This window comes from Theobroma cacao, chromosome 6, assembly GCF_000208745.1.
Source record: "Theobroma cacao cultivar B97-61/B2 chromosome 6, Criollo_cocoa_genome_V2, whole genome shotgun sequence".
In the NCBI taxonomy this organism is placed as follows: Eukaryota; Viridiplantae; Streptophyta; class Magnoliopsida; order Malvales; family Malvaceae; genus Theobroma; species Theobroma cacao.
The window spans coordinates 24,767,948-24,783,526 of NC_030855.1; the positions used below are offsets into that span (position 1 = coordinate 24,767,948).

The 15,579-nt window shown below is 38.5% G+C and overlaps 3 protein-coding genes across 5 annotated transcripts; all 3 read right to left on the minus strand.

The window, feature by feature from the left end:
• On the minus strand, nucleotides 456-3,594 carry LOC18597029 (BTB/POZ domain-containing protein At3g22104). The gene is made up of 3 exons (XM_007025839.2): nucleotides 3,011-3,594; nucleotides 1,383-2,486; nucleotides 456-1,046 (listed from the first exon to the last, which is right to left on the minus strand). The coding sequence occupies exons 1-3, from the start codon at nucleotides 3,071-3,073 to the stop codon at nucleotides 600-602; spliced, it is 1,614 nt and encodes a 537-aa protein (XP_007025901.2). The 5' UTR covers nucleotides 3,074-3,594; the 3' UTR covers nucleotides 456-599.
• Nucleotides 4,206-8,393, minus strand: LOC18597030. Of its 3 annotated transcripts, none has more exons than XM_007025840.2 (6): nucleotides 7,940-8,393; nucleotides 6,716-7,733; nucleotides 6,439-6,620; nucleotides 5,301-5,337; nucleotides 5,065-5,123; nucleotides 4,206-4,930 (listed from the first exon to the last, which is right to left on the minus strand). In XM_007025840.2, exons 1-6 carry the CDS (start codon nucleotides 8,038-8,040, stop codon nucleotides 4,453-4,455), a joined length of 1,875 nt encoding a protein of 624 aa, XP_007025902.1. In that variant the 5' UTR covers nucleotides 8,041-8,393; the 3' UTR covers nucleotides 4,206-4,452. The 3 variants fall into 3 exon arrangements, with proteins under 3 accessions (XP_007025902.1, XP_017978656.1, XP_017978657.1); XM_018123167.1 differs by having other exon boundaries at nucleotides 6,439-6,623; XM_018123168.1 differs by having other exon boundaries at nucleotides 6,439-6,623; nucleotides 6,716-7,724; nucleotides 7,940-8,376.
• LOC18597031 (alpha-farnesene synthase) lies at nucleotides 9,290-12,248 on the minus strand. The gene is made up of 7 exons (XM_018122585.1): nucleotides 11,998-12,248; nucleotides 11,436-11,703; nucleotides 10,966-11,338; nucleotides 10,659-10,877; nucleotides 10,416-10,560; nucleotides 10,049-10,297; nucleotides 9,290-9,956 (listed from the first exon to the last, which is right to left on the minus strand). The coding sequence occupies exons 1-7, from the start codon at nucleotides 12,154-12,156 to the stop codon at nucleotides 9,657-9,659; spliced, it is 1,713 nt and encodes a 570-aa protein (XP_017978074.1). The 5' UTR covers nucleotides 12,157-12,248; the 3' UTR covers nucleotides 9,290-9,656.

The window sequence follows — 15,579 nt, forward strand, 5'->3', positions numbered from 1 at the left end:
TGTTCTCATTTTATTCCAAGGAGATGATCATGAGGTAATGAGATCAGTAATTCTTGCCGCGATACCAGCTTTATTCTGACTTTTGTTTGAGGGGCTTGTTAAGTCAGCTTCATAGCTAGGACAACTAAAACTGCTTTGTTTTGCCACAAGCTGGCAGCAATTTTCTACCTGATGCAGTAGGCTTTTAATGGAAAACTGATGATAAAGTGATTGACCATTTAGAGATGTTCAGCAATGACTGCTCTTTCAGTACTTTTCCATTGACATTCAACAACTCGTGCTTGGTCATCAGTTGGGAACTTTGAACTTTCATTTGACTTCCTTCTGTGTTTCAGTTTGATCATGTCAAAAAGAACACAGTTGCAGTCAAGATCCTGAGCCTTCCATCTAACAACGTTCTATCAATATGCAAACCAGTTCCCTACACTTGCTGCTACAGTTCTTCAAGAATGAAGTACAACTTACCAACTGATGATTCTTTACAAAACTTGAAACAAAATCAATTTGCATTTACATGAATTTGGCTCCATACTGTACAAATATTTTCCAAGACAATGTGGGGGAAAAACCATAAAGACTTTTGGAGGCAAGACTATCTTTCAAGAACAGAGTTTTGGTAAGAATCTAGCATTATTACCAAGACTGGATAATCTTGTTCTTGGTATATTTCCTATCTGAGTCTGCATTATCCCACAGAACTTCTCCAGTTCTGTTACTCTGCATTGCATTCCTTGCAGCTGTACATCGAGTTGCTCAGCTTTCCTGGGAAGGTTGAGCCTTTTTGCATACAGAAGCATTTGATCAGAGTTTTCTTTCTCGTTGATGCTTTCCTCGGCAGAGAGGGAACCACTAAAGGTGTCAAGATGTTTTTGGCCCTCCAGTAAATTTTCAAGCTTGGACTGCTGATTGATGAAAGCTTGTATTGCTATTCTCGATGGAAATTTGGAATTTCGAGCTAAGTGTCTCAATGCATCTGTTGAGAGCTTTGCATAGTTAAGTGCACAACAGATTCCCATCTTCTCTGCTTCATGTAGACCACCATGAACCTGTTCATAATTTTCATCAGTCAAGCAATTTGAGTGTTTGTATCACCATTGATCCTAATAACTAATAATTGATCTCATTCTAATATGAGCAAACAGATTAAATTAGCATATAGAGGATTTGCTATCATACCAGTGTTGTCCTTTTCATTTCTATATCCTAATGATTTTACCTAAATTTTGGAAACCTGAAATGATTGAACCCTAGAAAAAGTCCTGTCGCTTACTACTGCCATTACATCACATACAGATTACTCTCTACAACCAGTCCTTCAATTCTAGAAACATAGAGTTGCATTTATAACAGGGGTAAATATTTTGTAAGTTTCAAAGCAATACCTCTAGATAAATGTCAATGGCTTGAAAAAGCCTATCATGGGATTCTCTTGCAGAATCTGGCAGCAGCATGACTAGTGCTCCAAACTTTGAAGGGTTCAGGTGGAAATCTGCTGCCACTTCCACAAGGTATGAGTCAACTAAGCTAGCAACCTTTCTTAATCGCACTGGGGATAAGCAACAACTTCTTCCTTCATTGCAAAATGCTTTTACCAGCCTCAGAACCAGATTCACATCATACATATAACCTTTCCTTTGTGGGGATGGGAGAAGCAGAAAATCTATAGTTGCTTGATCCAATTGTGAACCAATAAGGTTTTCCAAAATGGATTTGCAATATTTGCTTATTTTCAAGCTTGAAGCCACTCGAAATATATCAAATAAAAGCTTGCAAGAAAGGGAGCTCCTATCAAGCAAAGAAAACAGCTTGATTATGACCTCTGTGACTTTGCACTTCTGAGTTGGGGAGGCATTAAGAAATCTCGATCTTTGATAACAGAAGAGGAACTTACTGATTGTAGGATGATCGAAACGCTGGCGTATCATCATTTTTATTACCCTGTCAATTATATCAATATTCAAAAACAGAAGATCCTCAAACCACCAAGATACTTGAGAGAAATTGTTTCTCCAACTATAGCTGCTCCTTGTATCACTGGAACATTTGAAGCTGGAGTTCTCTGAGGAAGATGTGTATGAGCTTGCAACAATAGGAGAGGCAATCCTTCCTAGAACACAATCCAGGACTTTATCCAGTATTATTGAAGAACTTGAGGCAGAAAGTAAATCCTGACACTCTTTCAAAGCTACAAGAAGCTCAGACCAGGACCAGAAGCTGATACCATCTAGAGACTTTTTTGTTTGGTTTAACAAGCTAGGCCTGAGGCCATCACTCTCCATCTCCATAAATCGCGCAGCGCAATTCAGTAGGACTACGTTGGCCGGAGTTATCTCAGTTCTTCCCTCGTTATAGCAAAACCTTGCCACGAGCTCGAAACCCTCAGCTCCTCCCGGAAAGTCATGAAATACCACTTTCAGGTTCCTGCTGTCCTCCTTCAGATTACCAAATAATTTGCTGAATCTACCAGAGAAAGATGCAAGAGTTCTCTGCATTAAAGGGAAAAAAAAATTGAAGAGGAATTATAGCACATACTAGGATTAATGAAAAGAACAAACAGTTTATGACAATTAGTTCATTTTACATCAAAAAGCCCAGCGGTTAACACCTCAACAAGGAGCTATAAATGAATCAAATATTATTAATTCAACCAATCCGAAGAAAATAAAAGAATCTTGCTTTTCTTAGGAAATTGTGGTGAGAAGTTGCTGTCAACAATAAATTGAAGAGTGGTCCTGTTTCTGCTGTAATCTAGTGGAGGGGGCCAAGATCCTTGGTGAAGGGAATAGATTGTGGAAACCAGAAGAATGAAAGACACATCAAAGAGAAAGCATACGGAGTAGCAACACATTGACTACACCTGAATGAAAAAGATCATAGAGAGGCTGAAACCGGTGCCACTGGAAGTGAAAACCACATGGGGTAAAAGACTCAGCCTTACATAATAAAGATCAAAACCATGCATGTAATTACTGCCAAGAAGGATTCAATGGTAAAAAGTTAGCATGACTACCTTGTCTACCATGAAAACCTCTTCACCGTTGACGTCCACTTGAAGATCACAGAAGACTTGCATCGTTTCAGATAAACTAAAAGTAAAAACTGAAAGACCCAACCTGAGGAAAAGGGTTTTATGGAGCTTAGAAAAAGAAAGGTGCGGTGTTCAACAAAGGGGATGGACTTTTCGGGATGAGCCAAAAAAGGAGAATAAAGGACATGAGGGGAGGGAGGGAGGGGAGTGACGCAAAGAAGAGAAGGGAAAGAAACAACAGTAGAAAGTTGCTTGTATGAAGAAGCTGGTGCGGTGTTGGTTGGTCAATGGACAATTCAGCATAAGAGGACAAAGGTTTGTTAGTAGAGAGTAGACAGAGAAAGGCAGGGAGGGAATCAGAAGCAACGAGGCGTTTTTAAAAAAAAACACCCAAGGGGACTGTTGCTATTGCCATGGCTTCCTTACCAAATACACGCTTGTGTTTTGCGAATTGACAACCTTGTAAAACGGTATCAAATCCGACAACCATGATAACAATATGCATGTTGTAATCTTAAGATGCCTCAATCATTTTATTATCATAACAATTCCATGTCTCACCACTCAAATGCAATTACTTGTGCCACTAAACATCTGTTTAAAAAGTTCTGATATCGTCCATTGTTTTGTTTCAATAGTTACATGGAAAATTGGACATCAGATTTTGGTTTCCACAAGAGAAAAAGGAGGTTAGAAACCGAGAAAGAGAAAGGAAGACTTCCTCTAAGAATGACATTGTCAAACTAAACACTGAAAGGCTTAAATTGCAGAAGTCATATGTAAAAGGGGAAACAACAGGGAACTCGAGCTTGAAAACAATGCCTTTTCTATGCTGCACGTTCTTCGAGGCCCAATTTCTTTTTCTTTTCTTTTTTTTTACATACAGATTATTCTTATTGACCAAACCAAGGTTGGCGTATGGGCTTTATCCGTTACTCGTGGCGCCAGTTTCCATTGAGCCTGAGAGAACAAAAAATTCTCCCTAGTGGGAGGCTGGATGGATCCCACTGAAAATGGGAAGAGAGAGAAGCGCGCCATGATTTTGTGGTTGTGGTCCAAATTTATATTGTTTTGGGAGTTTCAGAAACCATGGAGGAAGTGCCTTTTTCTTGGGTATTCTGCTAGTTTTAAGCACTGCTGGAATTATTCTATCGGAAGTGAAGTAAGCCATTTCAGCTTGGTTAATACAAGTAAAAGTTGAGAATCGCAAAAAGCAAGACATAGCAATTGATTTCGTATGCCAATTGTTCTCCTGAAAAATTCTTTTAAACGGAGAAAGAAAAAAAAAATTCAGGTGCATGCACTCATGAGTTGTGATGATACTCATGAGACAAGACAGCACAATTATATCAGCAACTGCATAAAAGCAATTACCAGCAACACAATCTTCTCACCTCGAACAAGGCAATACGCCTCTCAAAATTTTAGTAGCCATTTATCTGAGGCCTTGGAGTTGGACCCATCAGCCGAGAAAAAGGTATTGGGTTCCGGCCAGGAAGGCCCCTTTGCCCAGCATATCGATCATCTGTTTTCTGATCTGAGAATGATTTCGAAAAGGCTTGGGCAAGCTCCACGGCTGATGCTGCTTTTCCATAGCGCACGCCAGCAGATTCAGGAGAGACTGGTTTAGGCTGATCAGCAGGCTTACGCCAGGACTCAGGTGAAGGCTGCCTCTGTTGCTGCTGCTGTTGCTGTGGCTGCCTTTCTGTTTCCCTGCCATTTCGCCGATTGTCATTACGCCAATTCCTCCTCTGCATATCAACTCTTTCATTCTCGACACGATGATTCCTCTCCGATTTTCTTCCGGCTCTTTGATCAACAGGAGGATTTTCAACTCTTTCACCATGGCTAGGAGCTGCCTGATCAGCAACTTTTTCAGTCCTTGGAACACTATGTTTGACCCTTCACGTAACAATAAAGAGACATAGTACTAATAAGTTAGGCAATTCGTGAACCACCAACACCCCCACCCCCTGAAAAAAAAAAAAAAGAAGGAAAGAAAGAAGCAAACTGTTATAGAATGGTATGAAACACACCTATCAGGATGTTGGCCTGGCTCTTGGTTGCTATCATCAATCCCTCTCTCCTTGAGCACCTGAGAAGCAGACCAGAAATCCTATCAGCAATTATTATGAAAATCACAAGAACAGACCATAATAACAAGTGTGAAGCTATAATAATAAATAATATTATGTTGACATGAACAACAGAGTGATAAATTAACAAAATAATTAAAAAAAAATCCAATACGCAGGAGGAGAGATTCACTCACCAGTTCTCGTGGGCGAGCACCACCAAACAACGCATTTCTGCATTAATAACACTTAGCTAAGAAGTTACTCATAAACCTAATGTGATGATTGTCCAGAAAATAAACTAAAAGAAACACGCTCATTCATTCAAGATTACTGTAGATGTTGATAGGACATGCAAATAATCATAGCACCATTATATGCAACCTCTCATTCTAGCCAGGTAAGATGTGTAAGATCTAACCTATTATTCAAGAACTGATAGATGAGTTCTGCATGGCAACCTCACAAATAGCAGACAAACAAATTAAAAGAACTGTTATTAAGTTGCATTATCACATTCTATACTGTAATCATAGATGTCACTCTTTCACCTTTCCATTGTACTTTAGTTGCTTTTAACTATCTTCAATAAATTGTCTTAAATAATTGAGCTTCATGAGAAGGTTATATGTGACTCAATGACTCACAATTAATCTAATGCCTAAAATCATCACTTAATGGCTAAGCTCAAAGTTCCCTATCTAGTTGTATGATGCTATTACATTAAAAAATTACTCATCATCTAAATTTTGCTTTTGTGAAGTTAAAGAATTCATGTCACTCTTATGTCAAAAGTTTTTCCTTTCAATGAAAGTGCAACAAACTCAAAATAACTTTCCTAATTTGACCTCCTTCAAACTCATCAATTTTTTTTTTCCAAATGTGTAAGGAAAGAAAGACATAACTAGCATTCATGATGGACAGGGCATAATGAATCCTGAGAAAATTGCCAAGTCAACAAAAAAACACGCACAAAATCAAAATATAAAATTGACAAGGAACATATTTTGATAACTAAAGAACTGAAACTGCAATCAAAGCTGCCCAGAGATATTCCCTAAACACAAAAAATTATCCTTAACTAGTATTGATTAACCAAGTTTCCAAGAAAGCACAGATGACATCAAATTTCTATTGCATAATATTTTTCGCTTACATACCTCAACACTTCTGTCCCTCACCCTCATTGAATTCCTCTCAGCAAGGATGATAATATGAGGCAGACTTAATATTCAAATTTCAAAACTCTGAACATGATTTTACTATAACAGGAATATACATCTATAAAACACTCATACAAAGTAGCATTAATTTAAAGTTGAGGCACATACTGACCTTTCCTTCTCAATGTTGCCTTCCAATTGTTCAACGGGCTGAGAACGAGGCTTTAAATTGAGCTTTGGACGCTCCACTGTCTGGTTCCCACTCTCACTGCCAGCTAAACCAGGTTTTGATGTATTCACATTTCCATGTGAACCATTACCAATTTCGGCATGAGTAACAACAGATTCATTAAGCTGCTGATGCCCATATTTCAAGAAAATTATCAAAATTAAAGGAGAACCAAATAAACGAAAACGAAAACTTCAAGAGTATAACATCAAAATAGAACCTGCTTAGGATCAATAACAGGTGATTCTAGATTATCCAATGGCTTAGTCCGGGGAAGTAACTTCAACTTGGGCCTCTCAGATGCTTCTGATGGCACTGACGGTGACGGCTGCAATTCAGAACCAACAAATTTGCCATCTGAGCGAGTTGATTGAATCCCTTCACCATAAATTACTGATTTCCTTTCTTTAACTTCCAAATAATTAGGAGCCTGGTTCCTTTCGTAGTCAGGTAAGTCCTTTCTATTACCCTGAATTTCATCTTCAATATTCAAACCCCTTTCTACATGCCTTGCCAATGTTGCATCAGAATATTCCCTCCCACCCATAGCATTCATTCTGCTGTACATCTTATCATCATACCCCTGGGATTGCAAACCATTTTCTATTTCTGAATGTTTACTAACATCAACATCTTTCTGGTATTGAACAGACAGCTTAGACTGCCATCTACCTGAGGAAACCTTTTCAAGTGCACTAGCATGAGCCAGCTTCGAGACAGCACTTTGTTCAGACCATGCAGATTGTGGAGGCTCAGCAACACTCATAGACACCTCCTTCCTAGCTGCCCATGCATTAGGGTACGACCCAGAAGCTGCCGGCCTATGATTCCCCCCTGCACTCTGAGAACTCACACCAACATGAGCAGCCTCGGGCAATCTACTTGAGTATGAATTCCCAGCTCCACTTGACAATGGAGATACCGGAGCAGACCCATGTCGACCCGACACCCTCCCCGCATAAGCAGACTCCGGCTTCAGCTCCAAACCACTAGGTGGAACCCGAAAACTCTCGTCACTAATAGTTCTACGCGGGGCAGAAACCCCATCCAATGGCTTCCTTTCATCCTCATCAAAATTACGACCAATATGCACTGAATTGGTAAGAAATGGGGTTTTATCATCAAAATGCCTAGTTGCGGGAGACGAGTTGGGTCGGGGACGGTGATCAGGCCGGCCTATCGGGTTTCCCCAGGATATTGCTCTATCGTAACCTGAACGATCCGTAGGCCTGACAATGCTGTACCCATCAAATTCAATAAAAATAAAATAAAATATCAATAACTAGGGTTTCACTCGCAGATCCAGTGGCTTTTAGATCTAATATAAAACGACCCAAATTTAAATTTTGGATTACACCCAGAAAAATATACATCAAAAACAAAAGAAAGAAAAAGAGAGAAAATTGGATCAAATTAAATGGAAAGAGAAATTTTAGTAACTTACACGCCAGGTGCAGAAGGGAGAGGGAGATCAGTTGGGATTGAACCGCCATGAAAATCTTTCAAAGTCATAGTGTTGCCACTGAAAGCTTTCTTCTTTGACATTTTCCCTCTTCTTTCTTTGTCGTTCCGAAAAAGAAAAAATCTTACTTTCTCTCTCTCTCTCTCAATAAATATATATGAATTAAAGAATTTGTATAGGCAAATTAGAAAAGTAAAATAAACAGAGATAGAAAGAAGGAAAAAAGCCAAAGAGGAACCCCCGACTTCTTGAAGTTGGAATGTAAAAGAAGGACGAACTATGCCTATGATAGCCAAAAATAAAAAATAAAGGTGAAGAATGGAGAAGCTCTGAAAGGGAGGGGGTTGCCTCTTTACTCACGGGCCCCCTGTTTTTCTAGTATTCAAGGTTGAATGGCTCTCTCTCGGTTCTGTTCTTCCGCCGTACAGTTCCTCTTTTGCTTCCTCTTTTAAGAATTTGCGATCAAAACAGGGCTGAGTTTTCAGTCCAAAAGATATCAACCCTTTGAGTAATTCAATTACAAAGCTTACAAGTCCAAAGTATGTTGGGCTTTCTACCATTCAAAACGTATCTTGAGCTTTAGGAAGCCCAAAAGTATTTTGGGCTCTAATGGATGGGCTGTAAGCTGGAGAATGGTAATGGATAATAATGAGGGCAGAGGAGGAGGTAGGGGGGACAAATGCCAAGACAAGACAGAGGGAGATGGTTGGGAGGAGGAAAAGGGTATTGAAGCAGATGGTAAATTACAAGGAAAAACTCTAGTTTGAAGGGATAAGAAAGGATATAAATCCAACTGACAAACAAGTTTAGTTCCTTGAGATTAAAGATTTTAGGCTTTATTAATACCTAACTTTACCTTAACTGTTGTTACCTTAACTAATTTTTTTGTTATTTAACTACATGTTCGGGGTCCTATGTTTCACTTTTAATGTATCCTCATCTCTTTTGTCCCTTTCAGTCTTCTCTCACAGTTGTTGTTTTCTTCTATCGAGACGTGTCAATTTAGTCATCATATATGAAAATATTCATAATAAATACTCATTTTAAAAATATTTTTATATATAGTATAGATTAAGACTCATCAATCCTAAGAAAGAAAAATAAGTGTCTAACAAAAGGATTTGATCACATATCAAGTAAAAAATCCCACTTATGGATTTTTTTTATATAAATATAAACAAAAATTAAAATCCATCAACTCTAAAAAAAAAATAAAAACTTATTAATTAATGCATGATTTCACTGTTTAAATAATATAAGATTCAGTATGGGTACGATCAAATGTCCAGCAAAGAGCCAACTTGGTATCTTATTTACACAAAAATAAAAATATTTTATATATAAGATTAGATGATATTATTTAATCTAATATACTTTCTTATATAGGAATGTAACTTATAGAGGAATGTGACTGCAACGGACAGAAGAAAAAACCTAGTATTGCATGTTCTAAACAACACCAACAACTATTGTCCTATTCCTATACATAGATAGTAACCCTTGTGGTGGTGCCTTCGCTAGAGATGGGGACAATATTCCTCACCCAAAATAAGGTGTGAAATAGTATGAGGAATCTTAATTTTGACTAGTGGAGCACATGGCTCATCAAGTTTATTTTGTCCTTGCAGGCTGCTTTCTTCATTACTTGGTACGATATTTTTCAATTTGCATGATTTTGACGTCTGATCAAACCTCCAAGCTAATCAAGCTTGAAAGGCTCGATCAGGAGAGAAAGGATGTGCCTTCGGGTCTCGCGGTCCTGGATGCCAAATCCGTCTCCAAATTGGTAGAGGCAATGCACCATGCGCGCAACATTAGCGGTAACTTTGACAAAGGATTGCAGCAAAGGTGATGGAGAGCTCAAGCATTGGCTGTTGATTTTCTTCCATGCGCCGGTTATCGTGTCCTTGATATGCTCCTGACCTTCTTCCTCCGAAACATCCACTTCTCGCATGTAGCACAGGATTGATGATGGAGCATCGCCTCTCTCTTTCTCTGCCTGTTGGAAATTAAGTCATTCATTGAATAATATGAATTATATCCTGACAGGTTTTTTCCTGTTTTTCTTTTCGTGAAGGAATAGGCAATTACCGCTGAAGTCCCCAAGTCGTTGCAAAGTCGAATTATGATGGATACATTGTGAACAAGATCATGATTTTTGCCCAACAAATTGACCATGTCGTCTGCTATGTTATGCTCCACAGAAAGCATTGAGTGGACAGAAATCACAGTGCCTCCTGATGAAATCAATGCATTGCTCAGATACTCTGGAAGGGAAGGGAAATAACCTTCGTTGTACCACTTTGATTCCACAAATAGAGCTTTACAGAATCCCGCCCACTGAAAATGAAACATACTTTTTAGCGCTTCAGCACATATTTGCTGCCAGGTGGATCTAATTAAAAAAAAAAGGATTAAGCAGAAAATAGTGGATGAAAATCAATGCATTTTTTAGTACCGCTTTCCTCAGATGAAGCAATGCTTGGACATCCGGATGATTGTGCTCTTGGATGTCATAAGCAATTTCATTGGTAATATCATAGAGAGCTTGGAAGCATATCTTCATGGACTCCGGTAGTTGCTGAATTTTGCTTGTGTCCCAACTGAATTCAAGATCGTATTAGAGGATCAATGTTTTTTACTAACATGGCCTACACGCCTACCTGCATGCACTCAGTCACATAAAATGCATGTACTATACCTATCAACGGCGTCGGTGAATTGCTCCAGCTCTTCCAGGGAACCATAAACGTCGTAAACATCATCTATTATCAGTATCATAGTTGTGATCTTAGTGAGGCGTTTTCTGAAACAACTATATCGAGGCTCATAAGCAAGTCCAACTGCACACAGGAAGCTTTCAGCCAGTCGATCCCTTGTGAAGTCTAAATGTTCCATTAGCGCCAGATTCTTCCACCACCTGAAAGATCAAGCAAGTTTGATTTGTTAATTTCACCGTAAACTTGACATATATAGTTTGTAGGGGTGTTTATTTCATGGTTTGTCACCTGGAAATATCGCTGAGATCTTTCTGAAGCGTGGCTTGGACTGTATTAAAATTGAGTTTTGCCAATTCAAGAAAAGTTTCGTCTGTGTTTTTATTGTTCTCGTACATGGTGATGCGCCATTTGACATCAAACCACTGTACCCTCCAGTGCGTCGAAAGCTCCAAAGCATGGGCCACTTCCTTGGCTAAGTTGCTATCCAAAGTAGAATAAATAGTCCTGAGAGTTTCTGTTGCGAAAGTTTTAGCGTCATCCAAGATGCTTTCTCCTTCGAAAGCTAGATATGAGGCCTCAAAAAGTTCGAGCAGTCCTTTGATCTCTGTGGATTTGCTTTTTGAGAATTTACCCTTGTCATCCAAGAAGGCATTGAACACATCTGAACACGTAATTAACCACACATTTGAGAGAGTTAGATCATAGAAAATAGGATTTCAAAGCATGAAAATAATACACAAGAGGTATTAGATTCATGCCTTGTGAAACCTCGTAGCCATGCAGCCTCAGGATTCTGAAGCGTAACGCTGTTATGTAGAGGTCTTCTTCTTCTTCACTATTTTTCCTCTTCTTGGAAGATGCTACTGCTTGTAAAGTTTTTTGCATTTCCTCCGCAAAGAGGTCGGCCAGGCCTAGTTTTCTGATCATATCAATCAGCTCCAGTTTGGCTAATTCTTCCACTGCTTCGACAAACAAGTCCTTCCCCTTCTCTCTCAACTTCTCAGCCCTTCTCTTGTATTCATCACCCTGCAAAAGGTTTCAAATTTTCAGTTAGTCATAGCGTGGCTTTGTTTATTTAGTTCTTTAAGAAAGACAATACATATTTCTGATTTCACAAAGACCAATATCGTCCAATGTGGCCATACATGTCCTTTTATGAATTCATTCATGTAAAATACGTTGGCTTTGACAGTTCCTTGTAATTCCTTAATGATTTAGAAGATGGGGTAAGGTGACATAGACATGCAGCTGCTACAAAAACGAGACGAAATGGTTTATAATGAAGAGAGAGAGAGATATAGACTAGAATTGAAATCTCACATCATATTTGCTACGAAGGGACTGTAAGAAATCATATTTCCAAATGTTTGGCTTATAATTTGCGGATCGCCTTTGTTTTATCACATCAAAGGCTTCAGACTTCAATTGATAATTTACAACTTGATGCTCTGCCAGCAATTGGTTAGTACTGTAATCCATGGCGATCACTTTGTGAGTTTGGATAAATGCTGAGGGTTTTTGGGTTGATAAAATGAGCTTGCAGAATGGAATAGCAAGTGATGACCTACTTGGCCAAAGTTTATGCCCTATTTATAGGCAGCCAAGGCACCAAGCATCAATGGCAACGCGAACTCTTTCTCATTTCTACATTAACCTTTACTTCTTAACGCCACTTAGGGAGTCAAAGAATTTGGAATCTGAACATTCTAAGCCACATATTGAGTCTCGACAGATCACTGGTCAGTAGAAGGAGAAAGCGTATGGAAACCAAATACCGGCTCCACATCTACAATGAACATATATGCACATAATGAACCTATCCAAGTACCCGCAATTTCCTTGTGCTGTAAAAGTTCATGATGATTTGAAATGAGTGATCCTTCCCCTACAGGACCCACAGTAATAAGTTGTCAATAGCAGTAGTAGAACTTTCTCGAATTTAGAAATTGTTGAGCTCTAGTGTTCATGGTTGGAAATTACCCTGGTGGGTGCAGTTAACTAAATAAACTTTCATCAATTTTACTAGTCCTATGCATACTTCCATATTCCAAATCAATCGGGACCCTGTAATCCCTGATAAAGCATTACACTTTCTTTTTCTTTTTATCTGATACAGCAGAGAAGAACAAAGAAAATAGTAATTAATTCAGCATATTACATGACCCCTAGACAAAATTAGTCCTTGTCTATACATCAAGGGTATTCTTTCCTCACCTTGATTTTTTGTTGGCAGTAAGTCTCAAACGAAAGATAGTCGCATGAGAAACTATCACATCATTTGGGTGGTCTGTTGACAGGGTATTAAAAGGCCAGCTTCTGAATCCTGATTCATTCCAGAACCACACATTAGTCGTCAGCATTCAACGACAGGCACATCCAGCGACGTATAGTCACTCCCCTCTCGACTTGTAGCCCGTTACATCCCGAAAACATCTAGAAAAAAACATCCTAGTTAAACCACGAAAGGATGACCTTGTGGCTTGAAGAGCCTTGACCTTTCGTTTTCATCTGTGCGTAAAGCGTGCAGATACATGAATGCATCCATTGAACATTGAAGAGTCCTAACTCAAATGCAAATCACGTGCAGCAAAAAGGAAATTCATTGGTCTGTTTCCTCGGAAAGGGCCCACATCTGACTTGAACGGCTTCAAATTTGGATACTCTAATGGCAGGCAATTGTCACCTTAACTGGTTTAACCTTAGAAGAAGTAATCCCATAACGTCGTCGCCATGGTTTTATCGTCAACGATCATTGCCCAATTAGCGACGACGGTAGTATGACATCAGAGATGAATGCATTTTACGAGATTTCTTTGGTGAATGCAAAATTTTATATAAAAGATAATTAAAGGTAATTATAAAGATAATAAAATTATACATGTTAAGTTTTATGTATATATTAATATTCGAACATTTGATTAATTAATTTGTACATGATTTCTTCCAAAAAAATAAGATTTGAATTTTTTTTAATATAAAAAAATTATACATATGCTAATAAAAAAAATTAAAAATTGATAAACGGCAACACCACCGAATGTCATCCCTTTAGCTCCGCCAACGTAACCCTTCACTTGTTATTATGAACTCCTTATTTTCAGCCCTCTCCAAATGTCTATATGAAGTATAGCCCTCTCTTAATTTAATTTTAAAATCTTTTTTTTTTTTTCTGAAAGGCCACATTCCTATATGAAGATCAACAATACCTTTTTTGCTACACCAACCTAATATGAAAATGACTTAATGCAGGCATAAGCTTGTTTAAGATAATGTTGACTTTTCGGCCCAAATTAATTAGATTGACACCTCCTAATAATTGCTTATATTAGAATGAGAAAGCTGATTTTGCAAACAGAAAGATTGAAAAGAGAAGTTGAGGGGTGGGAGATCCAACACGTAAGAAGAGAGGCTAACCAGAGAGCAAATGCCTTAGCAAAGGAGGGAGTTCAACTTCAGTCTTCTGTTTTGAGAACTTTTATGGAATAGGGAGGCACATGGGAGGTGGGTCACTTGTATTAAGCTGTTGGTGATGGAGGGGTATTTCGGGCAATGTGAAAGACTCTGAAAGGATCCTGGATATGTACAGGGAAGTTTTTCAACCTTTTGATTGTCTTTCTGGTTTTTTGAATTCTTTTGTGAATGATTGTGTTGATGTATAGGGGTCCTGCTTATATTTTTGTTCCTAGTTTCCTCTGTGGGTGTGGCTCTAAGGTTGTGCTAACCTCACTGCTAGTTGGGGAGTGTAATGTGTTGTTTTTGGGGACATCCTGAGGTCGCTAGAACCTGCAGATTGTTTTTTGATGTTATCTGCAGGGTGTTATTTTTTGGGGGGAGGAGGTTGTTCGTCCCTTCGTTCGGTTGACAGTTTAGCATGAATTGAATAAAACCCAGCTTTTCAAAAAAAAAAAATTGCTTATATTAGAAATCCTCTACCCCATATTAATGCATTTCGGTCATAAAAGCGGTATTCATTAATAATCTACACAAAGGCAGTAAGGGGTACGAGTAAAGTATAAACACTCGGTTTACCAGCATACATGAGTGCAGCAAAACATGGAAACGTAGCAAAGAATTCCTTTCCCAACCTAATATGAAAATGACTTAACAGAGGCATAAGCATGTTTGACACAAGGTCGATCTTTTATTGTACAACCAAACAGTGACTAACACTGAATGATTTATAACCATTATTTGATCAACTTTGTTTTACTCCATCAATCATAAAATGAATAAATCAAAGTACAACACGTAATTAAAATCGACATTGAACCTGCCAAATTGATAGTTGACGTGTTCAACTTTTCGACTCAAACTAATTAAATTGACACTTCGAAATAACTGCTAATATTAGAAAATCATCTACCCCATGTACATGCATTTCTGCTACGACATGCAATTATCCAATTGAATAGTCCATGGGCAATGGGGATGTCACTCCATTGTTGGAAAGGATGACCATGTGGCTTGGGGAACCTTGAACTTTTGTCCACTCGTTTTCTGTGTGTAAAGAGTGAAGATACATAAACACATCGAGTGAACCTTCAAGTCCTAACTCAAATGCACATCACTTGCAGTAAATTGGTCTGTTTGCTCCAAAAGAGGCAACATATGTCCAACTTGAACGGCTTCAAATTTTGATGCTACAATGGCAGGCAATTGTCACCTTATTCATGCATTTCTACTGCGACGTGCAATTATCCAACGCATTTTACTAATCAAATCCCCGTTAAATTAAACCTTTTTTGCTCAAAAAAGCAGGTATTCATTAACAATATGCACAAAGACAGTCAAGGGTACAAATAGAGTATAAATGCTCGGTTTACCACCATACATGTGTGTGGCAAAACATGGAAACGTACCGAAGAATTCATCTCCCAACCTAACATGAAAATGACTTAATAA

Coding starts and splice junctions, on each gene's coding strand:
- LOC18597031 (XM_018122585.1), bottom strand. CDS start 12,156: ATGGATTACAGTACTAACCAATTGCTGGCAGAGCATCAAGTTGTAAAT. Junction 11,704..11,997: donor CCCTTCGTAGCAAATATGAT/GTGAGATTTCAA, acceptor AACCTTTTGCAG/GGTGATGAATACAAGAGAAG. Junction 11,339..11,435: donor TGGCTACGAGGTTTCACAAG/GCATGAATCTAA, acceptor TTACGTGTTCAG/ATGTGTTCAATGCCTTCTTG.
- LOC18597029 (XM_007025839.2), bottom strand. CDS start 3,073: ATGCAAGTCTTCTGTGATCTTCAAGTGGACGTCAACGGTGAAGAGGTT. Junction 2,487..3,010: donor AGGTTTTCATGGTAGACAAG/GTAGTCATGCTA, acceptor CCTTTAATGCAG/AGAACTCTTGCATCTTTCTC. Junction 1,047..1,382: donor CCATTGACATTTATCTAGAG/GTATTGCTTTGA, acceptor AATTATGAACAG/GTTCATGGTGGTCTACATGA.
- LOC18597030 (XM_018123167.1), bottom strand. CDS start 8,040: ATGTCAAAGAAGAAAGCTTTCAGTGGCAACACTATGACTTTGAAAGAT. Junction 5,338..6,438: donor GGCAACATTGAGAAGGAAAG/GTCAGTATGTGC, acceptor TTATTAATGCAG/AAATGCGTTGTTTGGTGGTG. Junction 5,124..5,300: donor GTGCTCGCCCACGAGAACTG/GTGAGTGAATCT, acceptor TCTGCTTCTCAG/GTGCTCAAGGAGAGAGGGAT.